We start from the raw sequence: 23,862 nt of genomic DNA, 5'->3' as shown, positions 1-23,862 counted from the left end.
GCTTAAAATCCCAGAGAAAGTGAGAGGTGATGTCATGTTGTGTGCGGTACCAAGGATACTCTCCAGGGTTTCCAAGCCTGATGTCTAAGGTATAGGGAAGAGCCCAGGCTTTGTGGTCAGAAAAATCTGGGTTTAAATCCCAGCTCTACCACTGCTACCTGTATGACCTTGGACAAGTTACGTGCTTTTTCTCAGCTTTAGCCTTCCATCTGTAAAAATGGAGACATGTTAGGAAGTTATCTCAGAAGGGTGTGTTAAGAGGATTGCACAAGACTAAATACAATATGTACTGTACCTAATACAGTGCCTAGCATATAAAGGGTGCTCAATAATGGGGACTTTTAGTGGTCCAGAGCCAAATTCTAAAGATCCAGAGAAGCATGCCAAGTAGGGGACTGTTCAGTGTGATGCTTTCAGCCACTTATGGAGACAGATGCCCCAGTTATGGATACAGGAGTGGGGAAACATTTTGTCCCAATAGCACTGGTCTCAACTTCTCTTTTCTTGATCTTCTCATATGGGTTTGGATCTTGTTTCTAGGGAGACCAAAGAAGGAGGAAGAATTATTGTGGAAGTTGATGGTAAAGTGGCAAAAATCAGAAATTTAAAGGTAAGCCTGAAATTGTTTTCCTTTTTCTCTCCACTGAGGGGCTAGTATTATTACAGGAGCTTCTGGGCTGAAGATATGTATGTGAATGTGTTTAGAGGGAGAGTGGAAGAGCTTTGATCAACCACTAAGCAAATTTTAAAAAATAGGAAAGAAGTGCAGAGGATGTTGCTGCCACAGCTCAAGTTCTATCAAATAGGGTGCAGCTGTTTTGGAAACTGTGCAGTAGCTTCTTTGAAAGTAAACACAAGGGATGTATGGGGGATGGGCATGGCTAGCTTAAATCATGTTGAGGACAGTCCATGCATATACTTAACTCGCCTGAGCACCAGTTAGACTTTGTCCCAAGCCTCTCATTTGGTATCACTTTGTCTAGAGGTGCGTGCATCTGCTAATGCAGGATTCATTTTGGCCATAGTGGGGACCAAGTAAGAACCTTCACATCTCAGAAGGGAGTCAGTAACTAGTCTGAGTCTTGTTACAAATGCTCTTTCACAGATTTGACTGATCTTTGAGTCACAGTTGTACAAACTCTGGGAACTTCCTCCTCTACCCCTCACCCCCTCCTAGGGATAATTTCCTCCATCACATTCCTCCCTTACCAAGCCAGTGGAAGTGGAAAGGATTCTTTCTTTCTGTGCCTTGGGGAGTAGAGGGAAACAGGGGAGATGGCCATATGAACTGCCTGAGTGAGGGTTATCTGGACCTCAGGCCACCCAGCCATGCCCACTCACATGTTAGTCCTGTGATGTGATCTGTTTGCTTTTGTCAGTAGCTCTCTGTTAAAAGAGAACAGGAACTGCCAGACTTGTCAACAGGAGCTCCCTGGGGACCAATGACCTTTTATAAATGTATTTTTAAAAAAAAATATATCTTTATTGATTTCAGAGAGAGGAAGGGAGAGGGAGAGAGAGAGATAGAAACATCAATGATGAGAGAGTCACTGATCTGCTGCAGCCCGCAGCCGAGGCATGTGCCTTAATGGGAATCGAACCCTGATCGCCTGGATCCTAGGCCGATGCTCAACCGCTGAGCCATGCCCGGCCGGGCCCAATGACCTTTTATTCTTTGCTGTCTCTTATATCTCTGTTGCCTGATCACTTCAGCTGCTTTGTTCTGAGAGATCATATTTTTGCTTCTTAATAATGCCTGGCCAAGATCAAACTCTAATCTTCCCGCATGCCTTGCTGGCTGCTTATTTCCCTGAGGTCAGTTATCTACTAAGAATCTCTTAGTCATTGTGACAGCCTCATTCTACTGTGGTTTGTGGATCCTAGTGCTGGGATTGTCTCCCTGTCCAGAGTCTAAATTTTAAATAGTAAGACAGGCATTCTGTGAATAATGCCATTCTCCCCTGTACAGCACCTGAAGGTCAGTGCAGTTCTAAGCTCTGGCTCTGCCCTCATCTACCTTGGGCAGTTGGATTGGTACTAGTTCTTCTGTCCAACATGCTTTCTAATTCACTGGGGTGGATCCCCAGGGACCTCTGTGAAAGCCTGAGGTTGACAGAAACCTGTCAGTCCCAGGGACTAAAGTACTCATGCATTTCTGTATCTGCTATAGAAATCTTTAGAGGAAAAAATGATAGTGATAAGAAGATGCCCAGACAGGTAAAGGTTTTCTTTCTCAAGCTGTCCACCTCATTTGTAGGCAGATACATGATAGTATGATAGACATTTAATTAATTCTCTGGGGCTTTATCATATACAGGATGAGGACAGAGGTTAATTTTTCTCTTTTTTTAGATAGATATCATAAAGATCCTCATGACCAGTACAGGTCTCTCTAGCTATAGTAAGAGAGGAATCAAGTGCCACTAGCCAGATTCAGATATTATAATGGAGAAGACACTGGATCCTATGTTTGATTTTAGGTGGACAGTCGATCAGATGGGTTTGGCGACTCCCGGGAGAAGGTTGTGGCATTCGGCTTTGATTACTGCTACTGGTCAGTCAACCCAGAGGACCCCCAGTATGCATCTCAGGATGTGGTAATGTCATTTTTCCTTCACTCTTCTCAGTTTTTTGTAACTGTATAATTATTGGGAAATTAACATGAAATCTGGTCCCTGCCTATTTCTTTTTTTTTTTTTTAATATATCTATTGATTTCAGAGAGAGGAAGGGAATGGGAGAGAGAGAGATAGAAACATCATTGATGAGACAGTCATCATTGATCGGCTGCCTCCTGCATGCCCCCAACTGGGGATCGAGCCCACAACCCGGGCATATGCCCTGACCAGGAATCGAATGGTGATCTCCTGGATTCTATGTTGATGCTCAGCCGCTGAGCCACACCCAGCCGGGCTGCCTATTTCTTATGGTAGTTTGGTTAGAAACTAATGATGTTTGATCTGAGAAGTAGTAGTGAGGGCCATCAGTTGTAGAAAGAGGAAAGGACTGCTTGTTCAGGGAATGGGAGTTGGCTAGTGTTTGTTTTGGCTTGGGCCTCAGCGTGATTCAGGTGGGTACAAGTTAGTTTAGGTGGTGGTCTGCTCCTATGGTGAGTGAATGGGCTCATCTCAAACTTGGCCTTGTGTTGCATGCAGCAGAAGGCCCCAGGAATCCTAGAGGCTAGTATCTTCGTTGAACCTTAGGTTTGTGTTCCTAGGCTGAGAGTTAAGGCCTAGACAGCTAGTATGCCTGCCTGCAATGTATGTAAGAGGTAAATTCTGTTGATCTGATGAGGATTGAGAGGATCAGCTAAGGCTGTTGGTCATGCTTTCTATGTCTGGTAGTGCTACCTAGCTCTCTTACAAGTTCCTGAGGCAGCAGGTCTGGTAGGACTTCCCTCTGTTTCTGTGAAGAAACTTCATTGGTCTGGTTTGTTCTGTCAAAGGTCATGCATTCATTCCCCATGATGGCCAGCAAGCCTTGCCTCATTCAGTTCTATGACCACAAACAATAGCCCTCACCCCAGCTGCCACCAGGGACTGTGTGAAAGTCCATCCCTAAAATTAGAAATACATTTATTTCGCCTTTATGGATCAGTATCATTGTACTTACATATGAAAGAAAATACTACAGGAGTATGTCCTTAGGAAATACCACTGAAAATGGAAATATTATGGGGGGAACTCTGGACAATAATTGCCTATCTGTCTATATTCCTATGAATAAAAAGCCAAAGTGTGTTTTCTAAGTATTTTAGTCTTTTGTGAAACTTTTTCTAATTAAGTCCAGGGAACAATGTTATCAAGTTTGAGTGACTTAGAGGACAGTACTGATATTCTGTTAATGCAGACTTCTGAAGATGATTGGAGAGTTCTAAGCCATGGACGTGTAATCCCCCCATTCTTCCCTTCCAAGGGGAACATGTGGAAACAAGACCCTATACCACTGTGGGACTTGTGGTCTTTGTGGGCTCCTTCTGTTATGATATGAGCACCCTACCTTTGTAGTCAAACTGCGTTTGCTTAAAATGCTCAGCAGAAAAAGGCAGTGTGGCCATTCCATGGAACTGGCTGGAACTGGCAGGCCCAGGCTTGTCTTATGGCCCTTGATTTGTATCCCAGCACTCAAGTATCTCTGAGGTATCTGGTTACTGGTTTTTGTAACTGTTTTACTGAGATCCTCCAAGAAGAGCCAGGAAATAAACTGACTCTCAAGTAAGAGGATGGAATGTCTATAGCAGTTCACAGTTGTGACTGTGTTTGTGGCGTAGAAGGCAGTGCTATTCCTATTAGTAGAAAGTGTGAGCATACTGATGACTGTTTCAGTCCTCCCTGGCCACAGCACACTCAGGGCTCGCTGTTCTGTACCTAAGAAAAATTAACTATTTTGTGTAACATTTGATAGGTCAGTAATCTGGGAGGTGTGTGATGTGTGTAAACAAAAAAACTACATATTTCTATATCAACAAGCTTGGGTATGATTTTGGTGTGAGGTTCACATTTTACATTTATGTAGCTTGAGTGTGTAAAAATAATCTCATGGAAGCCCGGAAGTCCATAGATGAGGAGGATTCATAAATACGATTTTTCCTCTGTTTCCTGATTTGAAGTTCAATAGAAAGATCAAATGGGATTTGGACAGGAAGCCTGTGCAGAGAGATAAAACCAGAGTCTTCTGAGGTTGATTCTGACTTGTTTATTAATTGTCTAAAGCCTCATTGGTCCCAAGGGGAGTCAGGACAGTAAAGAGAAGGAAAGGAAACTTTGTCACAGGCTAGAGTAGTGCCAGAGGTCCCAGAATGGTGGCAGGACTCACATCCATATGATTTAGTTAGAGGGACTCATTAATTTAACACAGAAATTGGAGCTTAGACTTAACCCTAATCACTATGGCTTTGAGGTCACCAGGGGTAGGAGAAGCAGATTATCATAAAATCATAGGACTTGAGGTGGGAAAGAATTTCAATGTCATCCAGTTTATCCTTTCCCAAAATATAGCTATCCTCTCTGCAGCATTTGTGATCATATTTAGGGGGGTGTGGAGAAAAGGGTGAGTTTTATTGAAGTATAATTTAGATACAGTAAAATTCACCTTTTTAGTATACAGTTCTGTGAGTTTTGCCAAACTAAGGTGTGTAGTTTACCGTCAGTATATAAAACAGTGCATCACTCCCAAATTCCTTCACTCCCCTTTATAGTCAGGCTATTCTTCTTACCCCCAGCCCCTGGCAAACGGATTAGAAAACTGCTGATTTGTTTTCTGCCCCTAAAGCCTGGCTTCTTTAATGTAGTATGATGTAGTTGAGATTCATCTCTGCTATTGTGTGTATCATATCTTATTCTGACCTTGATTCAGAATTATTTAAATTGTCTTCTTGCCCAGAAGGAATCTCATGGCTTTGGATTCTAACTGCAAAGAGGGACCAAGTCCCTGGAGGACTGTGCCTCCTCCATCTCTGTGTCTCTTCTTGTTGTGAAGGAAGAACTGTCATTGCCCTCAGAAATATAGCACTGATTTCAGGATATTTAAATATCTGAGGGGGAAATTTCCTCCACTGGCCTTAGAGGAATTTTGAGCAGTATCATCAGCCATTGCTTGATAGATGTTGACAAGAACGTCACCTATTTGATGTTGGTGCTGCCTCATCATAGTCTCTTAGAATGTGAGAGCTTGAAGGGAATTTAGCAGTCGTCTAGGCCAAGCTTTCTCAGCCTCAGCACTGTTGATAGTTTGGCCAGGTAATTCTTTGTTGTTGGGGTCTGTCCTGTGCACTGTAGGGTGTTTAGCATAATCCCTGGCCTCTACCCACTAGATGCCAGTAGCAGTCCCAGTCATGACCATCAAAAATGTTTTCAGACACTGCCCACTAATCTATGGCAACCCCCTCATATTCCAGATACAGCCATGTGGCTTACATGGGGTTTTACAGATAGGTAATGCGGAAGTGGGACTAGACCCATATATCTTTTTTATTGATTTCAGAGAGAGGGAGGAAGAGGGAGAGAGAGATAGAAACATCAATGATGAGAGAGAATCATTGATTGACTGCCTCTTGCATGCCCTTGACTGGGAAATGAGCGCGCAACCTGGGCATGAACCCTGACTAGGAATTGAACCTCGATCTCCTGGATCCTAGGTCAGTGCTCCACCGCTGAGCCATGCCCAGCTGGGCAGCCCATGCTTCTTATATTGGTCTTTTCATTGCATTGTACCATTATACCTCCCTTTTTTCATATTTTACAGGCTTAAAAGATAAATTCAGAATTAAAATTCCTTAGTGCTTTAGCCCTTCCCAGTTCTTAGTGGTAATGCACTTAAATGGATCAGGTGTCAACAAATATGGGCTGCTAGAGAACAAGTCAGCTATTGCAATTTCTACTGAGAGGCTTTAATTGTTAAATATCTGTATATTCTAATGTGTATCCTTTCTTTTGATTGTCTCTCCAAATCTATTAAATCTATATTATTTACTCCATTTTATAGATAAGGAAACTGAGGCACAGAAAGCTTACAAGAGTTGGCCAGTGAATGGTGGAGCAGGGATTTAAATCCAAGACTGTCCAGCTCTAATTTGCATGCCATTTCCACCAAGCCTCACTGACTCCCAAAGTTAAAATAATCCCATTTAGTCTATTAGTGCCCAGGTCATCTCTTTATAAATATTATTTGATTTGATTCTGTCAACAGCCTAAAAGGTGGGTTTTATCTCTCTTTCATAGTTGAGGAAATTTAGGCTTAGAGAGGTTATATGATCTGCCCAAAGTCAGAAGTGAATCTTAGATTTGAGCACAGGATCATCTGAATGCAAAGTTTATATTCTTTACTCCACAGCAGTGTAAAAATTTTGGGAGAAAGAGGGATATAGGGAAAGGAAGGGATGGAAATTGAGGAAGAGGAGAGAAGGTGAAGGGGAAAGAGAGAGAAAAGACTACAGCGGATGCGGACTGGTAGGGGAATCATATTTGACAGTCTTGTCCATTACCCCATGGCCCTGGTGTCATTAGCTTCTTATTCTTTTTTTTACGTTAAAAAAATTTTCAATTACAGTTTACATTCAGTATTATCTTGCATTAATTTCAGGTGTATAGCATAGTGGTTAGACAATCATATACTTTACAAAGTGTTCCCCCCAATATTCCCAGTACCTACCTGGCACCAATACATAGTTATTACAATATTATTAACTATATTCCCTATGCTGTACTTTACATCCTCATGACTATTTTGTAACTACCAATTTGTATTAATTTCTTCACCTTTTTCACCCAGTCCCCCAACTCCCCTTCCCTCTGGCAACCATCAGTTTGTTCTCTGTATCTGTGAATCTGTTTCTGTTTTGTATGTTCATTTATATTGTTCTTTAGATTCCGCATACAAGTGAAATCGCATGATATTTGTCTTTTTCTGACTGACTGACTTCACTCAGCATAATACTCTTCAGGTCCATCCATGCTGTTGCAAATAATAATCAGCTTCTCATTCTTAAGGCAGGCCATTATTAGTCTAAATTGTGTTTTTAGTCTTTGTGAATATTTGGACTTGCCAAAGGCTTCTACAAAATTGGACTACATTTTTATCTGGCTTGAGTTGACGTTAAAGTCAATGTACTTCTCCTCTGAAGTTAGACCTGGATTTGAATTCAGGCACAGCCACTTAGCTGACTTACTTTGGACAAATTACTTAACCTCTCTGAGTCCTAGTTTCTTCAACTCGAGTTATGGAGAGGAGGAAATTAAATAATTATCTAAAGTGCCTAGCCCAGGGCTTGGCAGTCAGGAGTTGAATAAGGGAAGTCATAATGCTGTGGCTTGGAACCCTATTGTGATTACCACTGTTATAGTATGATTGAAGCAAGGCTCAAGCTTCTAAGAGCTGAACTAGATCTGAAAATCTCTGTGAATCTGCTTATGATCCCTTCTGGGATCAGCATGCTCTACTTGGAAAATTAACTTCCCTCCCTTCCTCCTGGTCAGGAACATCTGTTGGATCCCAGAGTCCTCTGCTGAAGCATATTGTGTTTGGGTGATTGTGTGTTTGTAAAACTTTCCATGAGGAGCATTAACTCAGCTTTACCCACCAAGAACTGTAATTGGCTGTCAAAACAAGTACAGACTGAGTCAACAGAAAGCAGGTCCAGGAACAAAGCTACCCAGCCCTTTCTGGAAAGCAATTGCTCCAATTCTCCTGGGAATCTTTATTTTAAAATGGTCTGTTATTTAGCTAAAACACAATAGCTAAAACACTTGTAGCTTTTCCAGATAAAAATTCATGTGAGTGAGCAGTAGATTTCCTCCCCACAACCATTGAATACAAAACTGAAATTATAGCAGCAATGTGATTGGGCTTGTTGTTTTAATATTTGTTTAGTCTCCACATACACTGAACATCAAAGAGCACACAATATAACCGTTGCCTGCCATCAAAGAGCAGAGAGAGAGAGAGACAGACAGACAGACAGAGACAGGCTGTGTGTGTTACAGATTCTTTGGTGAATATTTTCTCCAGTTCCGGACTTCGGCTTGAGGATGTCAAGAACTTGGAGAGGCTTCAGAGGAAACCTGTCCCCCCCCCCCCACTGTCTCCACCAAATAATTAAAGGGCTCCCTGCAGGAACCAAGAGGAAAGCCACTACCAGTGTGGCACACCTCATATCCATACTGTATGAGATAGGAAGATAGAGAGGTGATAATAATACCCTGCAAGTACAGAACGTGATGATGATTTTAGCAGTTTATGGAGCATTAGAACCAGCTGGTCTTCATTGCTATTAGGATAAAATAGGAGATTTCAATTTAAACTGCAGAGAATGATATTGCATTTAGGACATGAAAAGTAACTTGTGCAGAATTTTAAATCCTGTTATATGGTAGCTAAATAGTTTGACTTTAGAATTCCAGAATGTTGATATTAGAAGAAATGTTAAAAGACCATTCAAGACACTTATTTTATTTATTTATTTATTTATTTATTTATTTATTTATTTATTTATTTATTTATTTATTTTAATCTTTACCTGAGGATATTCTTTCCATTGCTTTTCAGAGAGAGTAGAAGGGAGAGAGAGAGAGAAACATCTATGTGAGAGAGACACATGTGGTCTCTCTATGTGAGAGAGACACATGGGGTACGTGTGGTTGCCTCCCACACGTACCCCAACCAGGGCTGGGGATGGAGCCTGCAACTGAGGTACGTAACCTAGGGCAGAATCCTTCAGTCCGCAGGCTGATCCTCTAACCACTGAGCCAAGCTGGCTAGGTCCTGCCTTCTTTTCTTGATCTTGCTGCCTGTTTTGAGAGGGCCTTGTCATTTGCCTAATTTAGGGAACCATGGTTTAGTTCCTCTGTGCATCTCCTTTCCCTAATGCGTGTATGTGCAAGGGAGCTGGGGAGCGTGTGGGCGTCAAAGCATTTTCTCATGAATATTTGCAGAGCTGTGTACATTCCATCACTAGTGCTATTTCTTCCCAACCAAGATGGAGACAGAAGTAGAAGGGAGAGCGCTTCATAAGAAAAAGCCTTTTTGTGCAATAATTGGATGGGGCTCCGCAGGCATGAGTGGGGGAAGGGAGATTACCATGAGTATTTCATTTCAGTATGTTCCCTCTGCCAGCAGCACAGCTGCTCAGCTCTATAAACATGTCCATGGGCTGGATTTTAAAGGAATAAGGTCATTTTCTTGGCTTCATCTAGCTCATTGTTTCCCCTCTCTAGAAACTTGATTATGAATCTTTAAAGACTCAGAAAAATATAGAAAACAGAGATCTTTGACACTTACTGCTTGCTGCTGGTGCTGGATGCCTATACAGAAATGAATAGCAGAAACTACAGAAATCTTTTAAAATGCAAAAAAGCTTGTTTGGATTTTTTTCCCCTCTAGGAGCCAAGGGTAACAGAAATTTCTGGTAGTAGCTAGACTCCTTGAGATCTAGGAAGAGAGAGGTTATCTGTAGGGGAGGCATGCCCTAAGCTTGGTAGTCACTTGTAGACCTGGGCAGCTAAGCGTAAATATAGATAGAATCCTGAGTCAGTTGTCCTTGACATTACCCAGTTCTCTTGCTTGTATCTGCAGTGCTGAGTACTCTTGTTCTCCCATTCCCTTTATACTTAAATTTGTCCTGGGGTTTAAAAGGATTGTCACTTAATTGCTTAAAGAGGAGAAGTATGATGATGGTGATGATTACTTTAAGAGTCTTTAGAAATACTGATTTGCAAAATCATCTAAACAGGAGGATGTAAAATGAAGAGCAGCCCTTTGAACAAAAGGCGCATGTCCACCACTGTAAGTGCACAGGCAGACTGATAACAGTAGGCCTCTCCAGAGGAAGCCACCTGGCCTGCCTCGATAGGTGCTAAATTCTCTCCCACATAGTTGCACAGTAAGCCTGTGTCCATGTACCCTCTCAGCACCATTTCAGTGGTCCTCTGTTTGGGGGAGCCAGTCCAGCCGACTAACAAAAGGCCCCTTCTAAATGCAGTGTTCTGAAAAGGGTTGACACACTAGGGGGTGGGGGAATGGGACTGGTTTCGCTCCAGTTTTGTGCTCAGCAGAAAGCAGATGACTACATAAAAAGTGTCAGCAAATTAATTTGTTTATTAAAATATTTTGCTGTAGAGGCAATACAAGCTAACTGTAAAATAGTCAAATAATGCAGAAGGGTATAACGTAAAAAAGTGAAAAAACCTTCCCCTTCTCTACCTCCCCACCAGTCTCAGTCTCTAGAGGTAACCACTGTCTAGTTTTGTTTGTTGTTTTTCTTGGTATCCTTCCAGACATTCTCTAATTATAAGTAAGCATATGTTATATATCTTTTGTTTAAAAGGGACTTACACTGTACATACTACTTTTTTAATCCTCACCTGGGAATATGCTTATTGATTTTAGAGAGAGGGGAAGGAAGAGAGAGCAAGAAAGAGAGAGAAACATAGATGAGAGAGAACATCGATTGATTGCCTTCCGTACGTGTCCCACTGGGGATCGAACCCTTAACCTTTCCGTATATGGGATGACGCTCCAACCAATGGAGCCACACTGGCCAGGGCACGGTACATACTATTTTTCAACTTACTTTATTCTACTCAACTTATCTTGGTCCTAATTTATTTGCAGTACCTGTAGTTCTACCTCACTGTTTTAATGCTACATAGAATTAGCGTTGTATGAAAGTATTATTGTTTAGTTTTCTGTGATGGACAGTTAGGATATGTCCAGATTTCTGCTATTATACATAGTACTGAAGTGAGCATCTTTACATTTTTTTGCAAGTATAACTAAGATAAATTGTTAGAAGTACAGTTGCATCTTTAAAGAGTATGTATAGTTTAAATTTCAATAGATTTTTTTGTCTAATTGCCTTCCAAAATGGTTGTAGCAGTTTACGCCCTTAACAATAATGTATCAGAATACTTTACCACATCCCTTGTCAACAGTAGGTGTTGTCATACTTTTTAATTTTTTGCCTGATATGTAGAAATAGTATCTTATTGTTGCCTTTTATTATAATCAAGGTTGACCATCTTTTCATGTTTCTTGGCTATTTGTATCTTTTCTTCCCTGTGAATTATGTGTTCATATATTTTCTCCCATTTTTCTACTGTATTGTTCATCTTTTTCTTATTTTTAAGAAAAAGCATATTAAGGAAATTGATCCATATGTCACAGATGTTGCAAATATTTTTCCTGCTTTTTACTTTTGTGTTTATTTTCTTTATGGTAATCGCACCCCCCCCCGCCCCGTGTGTGTGTGTGTGTGTGTGTGTGTGTTGTAATGGAATTTATCTTTCTATATGGATTCATGTTGTGTTAAGTTTTAAAAAGCCTTCCATTCTGCCTGGCTGGCATGCCTCAGTGGTTGAGCATTGACCCATGAGGCAGGAGATCATGGTTCGATTCCTGTCAGGGCACATGCCCAAGATCCCCGGTGGGGGGTGTGCAGGAGGCAGCCAGTCAGTGATTCTCTCTCATCATTGATGGTTCTCTCTCTCTCTTCTTCTTCCTTCCTCTCTCTGAAATCAATAAAAAAACATTAAAAAAAAAAAAAAAAAAGCCTTCCATTCTGAGATTATACAAGTATTCACCATGTTTTTTTCTGGTATGATAGTAGATTTATCTTTTTAATATTTCAGTGTTTGGTCCATTTGAAATGAGGCGGGGCTTCAGCTTTATCCACACCCCTTAAATAGTTAGCCAGTTGTCCCATTACCATTTATTAACATCCACTCTTTCTCTACTAATGTAAAAAGCCACTTTTATTTTTATTTTTTAATTTAATTTATTTTTTTAAATTTATCTTTATTGATTTCAGAGAGAGGAAGGGAGAGGGAGAAAGAGAGATAGAAACATCAATGATGAGAGAGTCATTGATTGGCTGCAGCCCGCAACCCAGGCATGTGCCCTGACTGGGAATCGAACCCCGATCTCCTGGATCCTAGGTTGATGCTCAACCGCTGAGCCACGCCCGGCTGGGCAAAAGCCACTTTCATCATGTACTAAATTCCAGTGTATACTGGGTTTTTTAAAAAAACTCTGTTTTGTTCCATTGATCTATTTGTATTCTTGTGCCAGAGCAATACTGTTTCAGAAGTTTTTAAATATACATAAAATTATACACCATACTGTTTCACTACTTTTTAATACTAGACAGGACTAGTCCTTTTTCATTTTGTTCTCAGACCATCCTGGTTATTTTGGTTATTGCTTTTCCCCCAAATGCCATGTACTTCCCTGCTTTTGCTCATGCTGGTTCCTCTTTCTAAAATATATTAAAATATCTCACCTTCCCAGTGCCATTCAAAATGTTCTTCATGAGCCAGTTATAATGGTACTTTCTCCTTGAAGTCACCATCCCTTAGTTTCTCACAATATTTTGTTACACTCTGACACTTTCTGTGTATTAAGTAAAATTACTGCTAAGTCATTCTTGAAAGCAAACTAGGCCTTATTCATCTTTGATTATCCCACATTCCCTAGCACAGTGACATTTCATTCTTCCAGTAAGCATTTAGGAAGCAACTACCATCTGCTACACAATGGCCTTGAATGCTGTGGGGAATATGGAATGAAGTAAGATGTCATCCCTGCCCTCAGAAAGTTTGTGGTCTTACTGAGAATACCAGGCTTTAGGCACATAAAATAATCAGCAATACCAAGCATTCAAGTGTTAAATGAGTGGTACTTACAGTAAGTACTTCAGGAGTCCAGAGGAATAACCTACTATCCATAGATTGCACTGAATGAATTTAAGGGATATCATTTCAGTCAGAGAGAAAGGCATAAGCAATGATTCTAAGGCAAGAATGTACAAGCTGTGTTCTAGTGGATTAGGTGGTGCCAGTCCAGGGTGAAGCTAAGAGGATGTAGTCACGGTGTCTATTTCCAAGTGTTCCAGGAGGTCAGACTCCCACATTCCACCTCTGAGCTGCCCAGACTCTTAGGATATATGGAGGCTAAACACAGATTCTCTGACACAGTGGCAAAATGGCCTCAGGAGCATTCTTTTTTTTTTTTTTTTTTTAATATATCTTTATTGATTTCAGAGAGAGGAAAGGAAAGGGAGAGAGAGATAGAAACATCAATGATGAGAGAGCCATTGATCGAGCCCGCAACCCGGGCATGTGCCCTGACCGGGAATCGAACCCCGATCGCCTGGATCCTAGGCTGACGCTCAACTGCTGAGCCATGCCCGGCCAGGCAGGAGCATTCTTGATACTTAGCTGAGTCCAGTAGATAAAGGCCATGGCATCACTCCCATTCCAAAAGCAAGAAAGGGAAAATGGGTACTTTCACTTTAGATAAGTTGGGAAGCCATGAAGATTTTTAACCTGGGGGCAGGAGGTAGAGTATCCTGGGTTACGGAAACAGCATTCATTCATTCAACAAACATTTACCTGAGGTATGCCAGGAGTATGCTAGGAGCTTGGTAAACAAACTGTGAGTGTGTGTGAGTGTATATATGTATGTATGTATGGCAGAGAGAGTTTTACTCAATTTCTTTACCTCACTTGATTTATCGCCTTTTCTGCAGATCAGATTTCAAGCAAATCTAATGTCTCTTCTAGAGGTTCTAATAGGCTGTAGTGCCCATATCATCTTCCTTTCCCCCACACTGTTGCTTGGGCATCACTGTCTTTCTTTGTTTCCTGGTCCTGGGCTTGAGGCCATGGTATCTCATCTTTGCTGCTCTCTCAGGAATCTGCCTATGAGGCATCATACACATGTGTTCTTGTTCCAGATGATAGAAGTGTTATGATTTTAACATTTAAGCTACTTCCTTGTAGAAAAATAGCCTCTAGGAGCACATTACTGGTTTTTCCTTATGTATGTGGATGTTCATTGAGCTTCACCAAGACCAAGCATGTCCAGATGCCTCCTTACCATTGAATGGAAGAGCATGTTCCTTCTACTCTTTGGGATCACAGAAGGAGACAGTCTGGGTGGTTCTGCCTTGCTTCTCAAAGTGTGGACCTTGGTATTGCCTAGAGCTTGTTAGAAATTTGTACTTTGACCCCCCCACCCAAATGAATTAAAATCTGCATTTAAAAAAGATCACCAAGTGAAGAAGATTCAGATCCAAGGCTTTTGGGGTAGAACTTAAGATGCTGCTGGGCTGAGGACCACACTTTTAATAATACAATTCTGGAGTATGTGATATATTCCACCTTGAGGGATGGAAATGATGACTGCTTTTCCCAAAGCCCAGTTAATTGTGTAAAATGTGCATTATTCCCTGATTGACATTTCTCTTACTTGTCTGTCTGGCTGACTGGAGAAAGAAGCTGTGTTAGACTCTGACATATCTTTCTATTCCCATCTCCTTCCCCTATGATGAGACAAACATTGTTTCATAACTGCCATCTCAGGCAAACCTTGATGGCTTTGGTCTTGTGAAACAAACTTTATACTATCTGATTTAAATAGCTTTGGATTTCTTTTTTTTAAAATTTAATTTATTTATTGATTTTGGTGAGGTGGGGAGAGACGGACAGACAGACAGACATCGATTTGTTGTTCCACTTATTTGTGCCTTCATTGATTGCTTCTTGTATGTGCCCTGACTGGGGATCATTGAGCCCACAATCTTGGTGTATCGGGACAATGCTCTAACCAACTGAGCTACCCAGCCAGGGCAGCCTTGTTTTTCTTCTCACTCAAGAGAGAGTGATAGTTTTCCACCTACCAACATCACAGGAATATTGTTAGGATAAAATGAAGTATTAGGCTGGGGAGAACTTCGCAAAAAGAAATATTAAATATCAGTTCATATTATTACTACTGTATTACATTCTCTGTTGTTTCTGTACCAAGAAAGTGTGTTTGCAGAGTTTTTCATGTTGCCAATGAAACTCTTTTGCTCTTAATTCTTTAATAAAACTATTTTTTCTAGAAATACTGTAATTTATTAATTTTAAAAAGGTAATATATGCACATCAGAAAAAACAGTACAAAAGGATTATACAGTGAAAATTAAATCTTTCCATTCTGAACTCCTTCCCCTATGTTGAGACAAACATTGTTATCAATTTCTTGTATATAGTTCCTGAGAATTCTGTGCAAATATATGCATGTAGTTGTATATTCTCTTTAAAAAAATGATAGCACATAAATTAGTCTGTATCTTGCCTTATGCAGTTCATATATCTTGGAGACATTTTAAATTCATATATATGTATAATTACTTCATTTTTATCGATGGCCATATTGTAACCTTCTGTTATGGGTATACCATAATTTAATTCTTACTATGAACTTTTAAACTATTTATGTCTTAAATTTACAGTGAATTTCTTGTAGGTAGCATATATGTAATTGGGTCTTGTTTTGTTTTCCTAATCAGACCATCTCTGCCTTTTAATTAGGATTATTTAGGTGACTTACTGTTATAGTTATGACAATTATTTTGCTATTTGTTTTCTATTTGTCTCATGTTCTTTGTTCTGTTTTTTATATTTTTCTGTCTTCTTTTGGGTTGAGTATTTTATCTTTGTTAGTTTTTTAGCTTATAGCCCTTTGTTTTGTTAGTGGTTGCTTTAGGGTTTAAAGTATACATTTCTAACTGATCACCATCTGCCTTCAAGTAATAATATACTACTTCCTGCATAAAATAAGATTCACTAGAATACTTCTATTTCTTTTTTCTCTATCTTTATACTATCAAGTCACACATTTTTATGTCTACATATGTTTTAAACTCCATAATGCATTATTAATAATTTTGTTTAAACAGTAAATTGTCTTTTAAAGACTTTAAATAATTTTAAAAAGCTTATATATTTATCGGTGCTCTTTATTTCTTTTTGTAGACCCATATTTCCACCTGGTGTCATTTTTCCTTCTGTCAGTATATTCTCTAACTTTATTTCAGCTATTATAGTTTGGACACTACAAAGATGGAGATTGTATTTGATTTATATCTCACAAACCACATAGCATTAAGTCAGGTGTCAATAGATGACCCACATTGGTTTGGTTTGTGATATGCTCCAGGGACTCTAGCAGAACTAATTTTAATTTAGCATTGTCTCCTAAACCAAAGGCAAGTCCAGCACAGTGATAGTATGCTGTGGCTTCTAGAGCATGGGCAGGGGACTTTTCCTTATACTCTAAAGCCAAACAAAATCAGAAGTTGATAATTTACTATGAAACAATTTGGAATATTTCAATTTGTTGGTCTTGGCTATCCCAACATCCTTGTTGCTGCTTGCTGTTCTTTTGAACCGCATATTTTGGGACAGGAGTTTGGCTTCATATTTTCTTTTCCAGGGTCTGAAGTTAGCAGTGGTCGATACCATATACTAGCTCTAATTATTCTTTTATTTACATACATTTATATAAGCTCAGCTCCCAGCAAAAATAAACTTTTTAGAATTCTGGGCAGATGTGGGGATGAAAAGGGAACAATCTGTTTATATCTTTGTTCTTTCTACTTCTACTTGGTTGGCGTCCTTTTCTTACCTCTTCCTTAAACCAACATTAAATTTGATGTTTCTTTTATTTGTGAAAGCTCATTAATGTCATATAATCATTATTTTACCTTGTTTATACTTACCATTAAAAACAATTAGTTCTTGAGGGAGACATACATAAAAAGATAATTACTTCACAGTGTGTTAAGTGCTGTAATAAATATTTTAATCAAGTGTTTGAAAAAACTTGAAGAGGGAGAGGTAGGTCTTTTTAATTGGAGCTGGGGAAGAGAGATTGTCAAAAAAAGTCTGCTTCACAACATGATTGCTCTGTTCAGGATTGAATAGGATTTAAACCTGTGGTTCTCTTCCAAAGGTGGGAAAGACATTTCTTAAGACTTGAAGGTGATGCTTCACATATGTAGATTTAACCACATAGCTTGGGAGTTTCTAAAAAGATCAGAGACTTCTCAAAGCATCATATGAATCATTCACTAATCTTAACTTAGAGATCCCTTCTTGGTTTCATTCTAGACACCTTAGTCTTATAATAAAATAGGTGTATGAATCATTTGATTGAGACTGGCTACTCAGCATATTAACTTGATGTATGATTGTTATGGAGGGAGCTGGGTTCAGTGAAAACCTCTCCTCTCTGCAGGAAAAGCAGACTTGACGGTTTCTCATTTTTCAAGTGTGAGGCAGAGGAACTTGAGCTATTTATAAACTCACTTCCCCCCACAGACTGAACACAATAGAAGCCTGAAATCAAGTGGTGACCAGATGTGCCCAGGCATCCCCCAGTTTGTATTTAGAAGTTGGAAAAGGCAGAGCCCCTGGGGGGTTGTTCTCAGGGCAGGGATGGATGGACTCACTCATAAGATCTTCTTTTGTATACAAAAGACGGGGACCCTTACATCAGGTCCCAGGAGCAGAAGTAAACAGAAGAGTATGCTCAAACTCGTTTTCCTTGCTTCTCTTTCTGGAAGTGGGGGATTATTCTTTTGCCAGTTATTTCATTGCTCAACTCTTGTCTCTCTAGTTATGCAATTAGACACGATAGAAGTGGTTCTGGGGATAGATGCTGAATTGATATAGAAGGATGAATTAATACAGCTTCCATGCAGTTTGTAGAGATAGTGGTTCTGCTAGGATGAAAAGAGATCTGACAGGAATGGAAACCCTTAATTACTTTTTTCCCCCTTTACTATTACTTCCATATTGAAATAACCCCATCTTGTTTGTGGTAGTTTTGTGGTTTAAAGTTCAAATATGTAGTGGTCTCTGGCTGGTATTGCTTTTCCTTTTCTCCCACATCAGAGATTTTAAGAAAATAGAAGCAACTTCCTCCTTCATAAGCATCTGGAAACATTCCTATGTAGTTTAGAGACTTGATTTCAGGGTTTGGAAAATGTTCTCATGACCAACTTGCTTAAGTGGGCTTTTTGAGAACCTACTCTGTTCCAGGTACTGACTTATTACCTGGAACAAATAATAAGTTATTCCTGCTGCCTGCTATGTGAGCTAACTCCTCCTGACTATGTGCTTGCCTCTAATATTTAAAGCATGATATGAATTAGCTCACAGAAAAATTTGGACTGTTAAGTTTTGCATTTACTATAGGAAAGGACCCAAGAGTCATGAAGAAGGAATATGTGTTTTCAAGCCTCCCTATTGATGCCTCTCTCTTAGATATGGAGAACATCACCTACTTCCAGTTTTGTATGTGAAGCAAGTGCTTGTCTACAGGTGCAGTCACGGTGTTTTATTTTGAATCCCCTGGATAGCCCTAATTGACCCAACCACTTTCTGAGACACAAGAAATAGCTCACACTTAATAGCAAGTGGATGCTTCATTTCATCTATTCTGACCTAGGGACCAGGTTTTGAAGTGGACTTTAAAAATGGTGAGATGTAGCCAGAGGTGCCCAGGAAGGAGTCTGGGGTCTGTGCACTAACCCTGCCATCCAATGTGCTTCCTTCCCAGCAAGAATAACTCAGCATCTCCCAGTACCTCTTTTTCCGAGTAGGTCCTTTTTCATCTGTGAAGTACCCTAGGGTGTCCAGTTTCATATTGGGGAGGGAAAGAAGGAATGCAGGGCTTCCAGATTGAGTCCAGAAGAATCTTAACATATGTTTTTGAATTAGGCAAAACCCTACATTATTTTCTAGGTTTTTCCTGAATTCTACCAGTTTTAATTTCCAAGTATTCATTTTTCAGCAAAGATGAATCTCATCCACATAGAAGCATTTATACACCAGAGAGAATGAATCTCTTAGGCACTCGTCAGCTCTGTCAGGGTTTTTAGAGGCTTATTAATAATTATACTTCATTGAAAATCAGTCCCAAGTTCCTGAGTGACTGTCCAGGTTTTTGTCAGTACATTTCTCGGTTGTCACCAGCAGGTAACTGTTGAGCTAAGTGCTCACCACTGTCAGGTCTCTCTTTCATCATCTTATTTTTTGTGTGTCTTTTGTATGCACTTTGGTAACAACCCTGAGAAGCACTTTTGTTCCAGGGTTATTGGCTAAGGCTGGAGTCACACTTTGTTTATTTCATTAAAGTGACTTGATATGAAGGGCTGAGATGCAAGAGCGCCACAAGAGCAGTGTGGTTGGAGATTTTGTGATTCTAACATGCAGCTCTTCTCTTCTGCAAACTAGTCTGCAGGGTTGAAGGAGGGAAGTGTGGCTCGAGGGAGGAAGGCCCCTGCCAGTGGTATGCATGAGACAGATGCTGTTCAGATCAACACAAAACTAATCTCTTTAACTAGACTTTGGATGCTTAGAATGATATGGGGCTTCAGCTGGGCCAGCTGAACCCAACTATGAAACTGGAACTTTCTTGGGGGCTCAGCTCATTTGCTTCTTGAGCATTAAGATTGGTCTCTAGAGACCCATTCAAACTAAATAACATTAAAAACAGGAAATTTGCTCCTAGCAACATGGTTGCAGGAAAACTTTTTCTACTTAGGCAGGAGGAATGAGAGTTAAAAACAGAAACTTCATCCTCCAGGCTTATTTTCTTCTTATATAAAAGTATTAGCAACTCAAACAACTTGAAGCAGCCTTGTCCTACTTGACTGCCTCTCAGAGTGCTGCCTGATGGGATCCATTACAAGAGATGTTAAAGAGCCCTTCTGAACACATTCAAAAATAGGAAAACAGCCCTGCTGGATGTGGCTAAGCGGTTGAGCATCCCTAGGATCCAGGAGATCGAGGTTCAATTCTCGGTCAGAGCACATGCCCGGGTTGTGGGCTCCATCTCCAGTCAGGGGCTTGCAGGAGGCAGCTGATCAATGACTCTCTCATCATTGATGTTTCTATCTCTCCCCCTCTCCCTCTCTCTGAAAGCAATAAAGATACATTTAAAAATATATATATAGGAATACAGTGCTATATGGAGGATACTGACCTGGTGATGTTCGTGTTTGCCGAAGATCAAATATGCAGAATTAATGCAGGCAGAATTTAGGGAGATCTAGGGAACAGCCATCATTTAATTTTATTCAGCACACATTTATTGTGCATATTCTGGAATCAGTCCATAGATGATGTATTCATTTATTCAGTCATTGTTAACTGAATGAGTACTGTGTGTTGTGTGTGCCTGCCATGTCCCAGCTGCAGCCTTAGATGTGTGACACTTTTTCCTCTTTAGTACTGCAGGGGCCTGCTCAGGTTTGCTTGTGATAGTAAGCCCAGGGCATCCCTAGACCCAAGGACCCAACTCCTGGGATTGCTGCTCTTTTGCATGATATGCTGCTGAGGCTAGTGGGGGTGCATAGGGTAGATGTTTTGAAAGCAGGGAGTGGGGACAAAGAGGAAGCTAAAAGCGAGAGAAGAAATGCTCTTTTTTCCTTCCTCCCCTGTGGTGATGTCACTCTGCCTAAATAGACGAGTGTTGAGGAAGGCTTCTGAAGTCCTCGGCGAGCATGACCCAGGCCATCTCTGATCCTCCAGCAACATTCACAGTCTCTTCTCTGGCTCAATCGATGTCATAAACAAGCTTCTGCAATAGAAAAGACCACATGGTCAAAAGATTCTTTAGCAGATATGTGTCATTATTTTTTGCTGGTGAGAAAACAGAACTCTTTTAAAAAACTTTTTGTTGAACTATACATACAGAAAAATGCACGTAAGTGTACAGCTTAAATTTTCTCTCCTCTTGAGTTTTCACACGCTGAGTATACCCGTGTAACCAGCATCCAGATCCAGAAACAGAACGTGACCAACACCTCAGAAGTCCCACTTGTGCTGTTAAAATACACTTTAAAGCTCTTTCCTGGAGCTTTTTCCCAGTGACTGCTCTGAAATGTTGAGAGGTGAGCTGCTTGTGAATGGGTCTGTCAGCTCTGTTCAAGAGTGATGCTCATCATGCCGGTTTTTGGTAGACCCAGGGCGGGGTCTTGTAAAAGTGGTTGAGAATAGTCTCTTCCCTTTTTTCCAGACTCTATCAAATGCTACAGTGTGTTGGGGTGATAGAGTTTGGTTGCAGGGGTTACTTTTATGTGTAGTTTTAGAGTTTGCCTGATGAAGAGAGGTTGAAGAAACACCGGTAATGGAGACCCTGCACAAAATACACCCATGAGAAATCAGGATGGTCTCCTGAAAGTGCCTAAGGGTTCAAATGGATAGAAAGTTTGGACATAGGCATAAGTCCTTCTTTATCACTTGCTATGTGACCCTGAGCAAATTACTCCTTTGTGGATATCAGTAATGTCCCTGCTAACCTGCTGATCTCTGAATCTAAGAGAGGGCAGACAGGCCAAGCATACCCCTGCCAGGCTTTCTCAAACTTCTCTTCTTTTTCTGACTTCCAGGACTGTATGTGGACTCCTTGAACAACCTAAGGCCCAAGACAATGTGCCTCTTCCTCTCTCTTTAATTTCTGCTTATATTGTGCTTTCTTTATGTTGGGTCTTAATGGGATTCAACTGAGAGCTGTCAGTAGCCTATTAATCTCCTTACATCCAGCCCTGGGCTGATTTCTATAGGGATGGATTTTAGTTTGCTTTTAACATCTATCATGACACAAGACTGGCAGCTACCTGAACCTCTTTTTTTAAACTAAATGCAAGTTAGTATGGGATTGAGATTCAATGTGGTGTTTCCTCTACAGAAATTTTCTTTACAGCCAACTTTGCTTGCACATGTTTATTTTATGAGGATATCCATTACATAGGAAAGAAAATATCACAATAAGTTTTTTAAAGCTTAGTGTTTGTCTCCTTGAAAAGTCCCTCTATAGTAAGGTAGAACCAATGTAAGCTTTTATCAGTTCCACTCTGCAGAAATGGTTGAAGTTTTCTTTATAACAGTGGTCCTCAAAGTGAGGTCTTCAAATCAGCAGCATCAGTATTAGCTGGGAACTTGTTAGAAATTCAGATTCCTGGGCTCTGCCTCAGCCTTATTGAATCAAAACTTCTGGGAGTGTAGCCTTTCAAACTGTTATAACAGCCCTCCAGATGATTATGATACATGCTAAAATCTGAACCAGCACTCCACAAATTTTCTATTTTTAGACAGGTGGGACATAGTCACAATTATTGGTTGGGAGAAGGATTATAACTTGAGAAACAGCTGTATTTAAATGAGCTAACTTCTTCATAGTATAGTATTCTCTAACTTCCAAAGTGCTTTCACATGTATCAATCATCATAGTCACATGTATTTGATTGTCACAAAATTGTGGTAGGTACCATTATTTCTATATTTTAGAAGGGCTGATAGTGACTGTCATTATCTAATAAGTTGTAGAGCTAGCACTTTGTCATTTGGAATCTGCCAAGTCCAAATCCTGATCTCTTTCTGTAGCATCATGTAGCCTTTCTATCCTCAGGCTGTGGGGTGGGCTGTTTTTCTGTCTGGCTTCCTCAATAACAGATCCTGAGATAAGGACTTATGTGAAAGTAATTTATTAGGAAGTATTGCTAGGAAAGAAGTGATAGGTGAGGTGGGAGAGACCGGTAAGGGAAGGCAGCCAAGCAATACCACAGAGTTGCTTTGAAGATGGAGTATAGAGTTTTCCTGATCAAGAATTTCCTGATCAGAGTTGTCCTGCACCCATCAGTCATTTGTTAAGGTTGCCTTCTAGGACACCAGGCTCTCAAATGGAGTTTGGAAGTCCTCCAAAAAAGAGACGGAGATACAGCTGCTGACTTTTGGGAGTGAAAGTACACTAGGTGCCTGGTGTGCATGAAAATGGTAAAGGAATCTAAGTGTGTGTGGGAGGAACCTTAATAGCACATGCTACACCATCAATGGTGATCTAGAAGACTGCAGTAGGAAACTAAGGAATTGTGAAATATATGCTAGTCCCAAAGTGGGATGTGGCAAAACGTCACTGTGTATCCTGTCCCCAAAATTTTCTGGGAGAGCCCTGCTCCTCACGAGTTTCTGGTTCATCCCATGGTCAGTGAACACTGAGTCTCCTATATCCTCTGCATTTACCAATGTGGGCATCAAGAATTGATATTCATAATGATGACCTCAGGGTCCTGTCATTTAAAAATCCTTAGACGCTAAGGAAAAATATACCAAACAACTTGAAATTTTAATTTAAATGAAGTTGACAGTGGTTCCTGACTAACCAATTAATCAGAAATTATTTTTTTTTAAAAATATATCTTTATTGATTTCAGAGAGAGGAAAGGCGAGGGAGAGAGAGAGAGAAACATCAAAGATGAGAGAGTCATTGATCGAGCCCGCAACCCGGGCATGTGCCCTGACCAGGAATCGAACCCCGAATGCCTGGATTCTAGGTTGACGCTCAACCGCTGAGCCACGCCCAGCCGGGCAGAAATGTTTTTTTAATAAGAGAGTCTCATTTTGTGATTATTTAGGTAAAAGTGGCTTAACCATTACTATGTGATAGTCATTCATGCAGCTCACTGAATAATCATCACTCTTCATCTCCTGCTGAGTGATAGAATTTCACTTCCTGGCGACATAGTGTGAGGTGG

General features: G+C 40.4%; 1 protein-coding gene across 2 annotated transcripts in view; it reads left to right on the top strand.

The window, feature by feature from the left end:
- Positions 1–23,862, top strand: part of STARD9 (StAR related lipid transfer domain containing 9) — a 101,933-nt gene that overhangs the window by 4,957 nt on the left and 73,114 nt on the right. For both annotated transcript variants that reach the window (XM_016212304.2, XM_087822090.1), the window contains exons 2-3: positions 541–610; positions 2,481–2,597. In XM_016212304.2, coding sequence (XP_016067790.2) covers positions 541–610; positions 2,481–2,597 — 187 coding nt within the window. The remainder of the gene's footprint in view (positions 1–540; positions 611–2,480; positions 2,598–23,862) is intronic.

Source organism: Miniopterus natalensis, chromosome 1 (assembly GCF_054644295.1).
Source record: "Miniopterus natalensis isolate mMinNat1 chromosome 1, mMinNat1.hap1, whole genome shotgun sequence".
NCBI classification, from domain to species: domain Eukaryota; kingdom Metazoa; phylum Chordata; class Mammalia; order Chiroptera; family Miniopteridae; genus Miniopterus; species Miniopterus natalensis.
The sequence above is the reverse complement of the archived record's forward strand: the minus strand, read 5'-3'. Positions and strand labels throughout refer to the sequence as shown.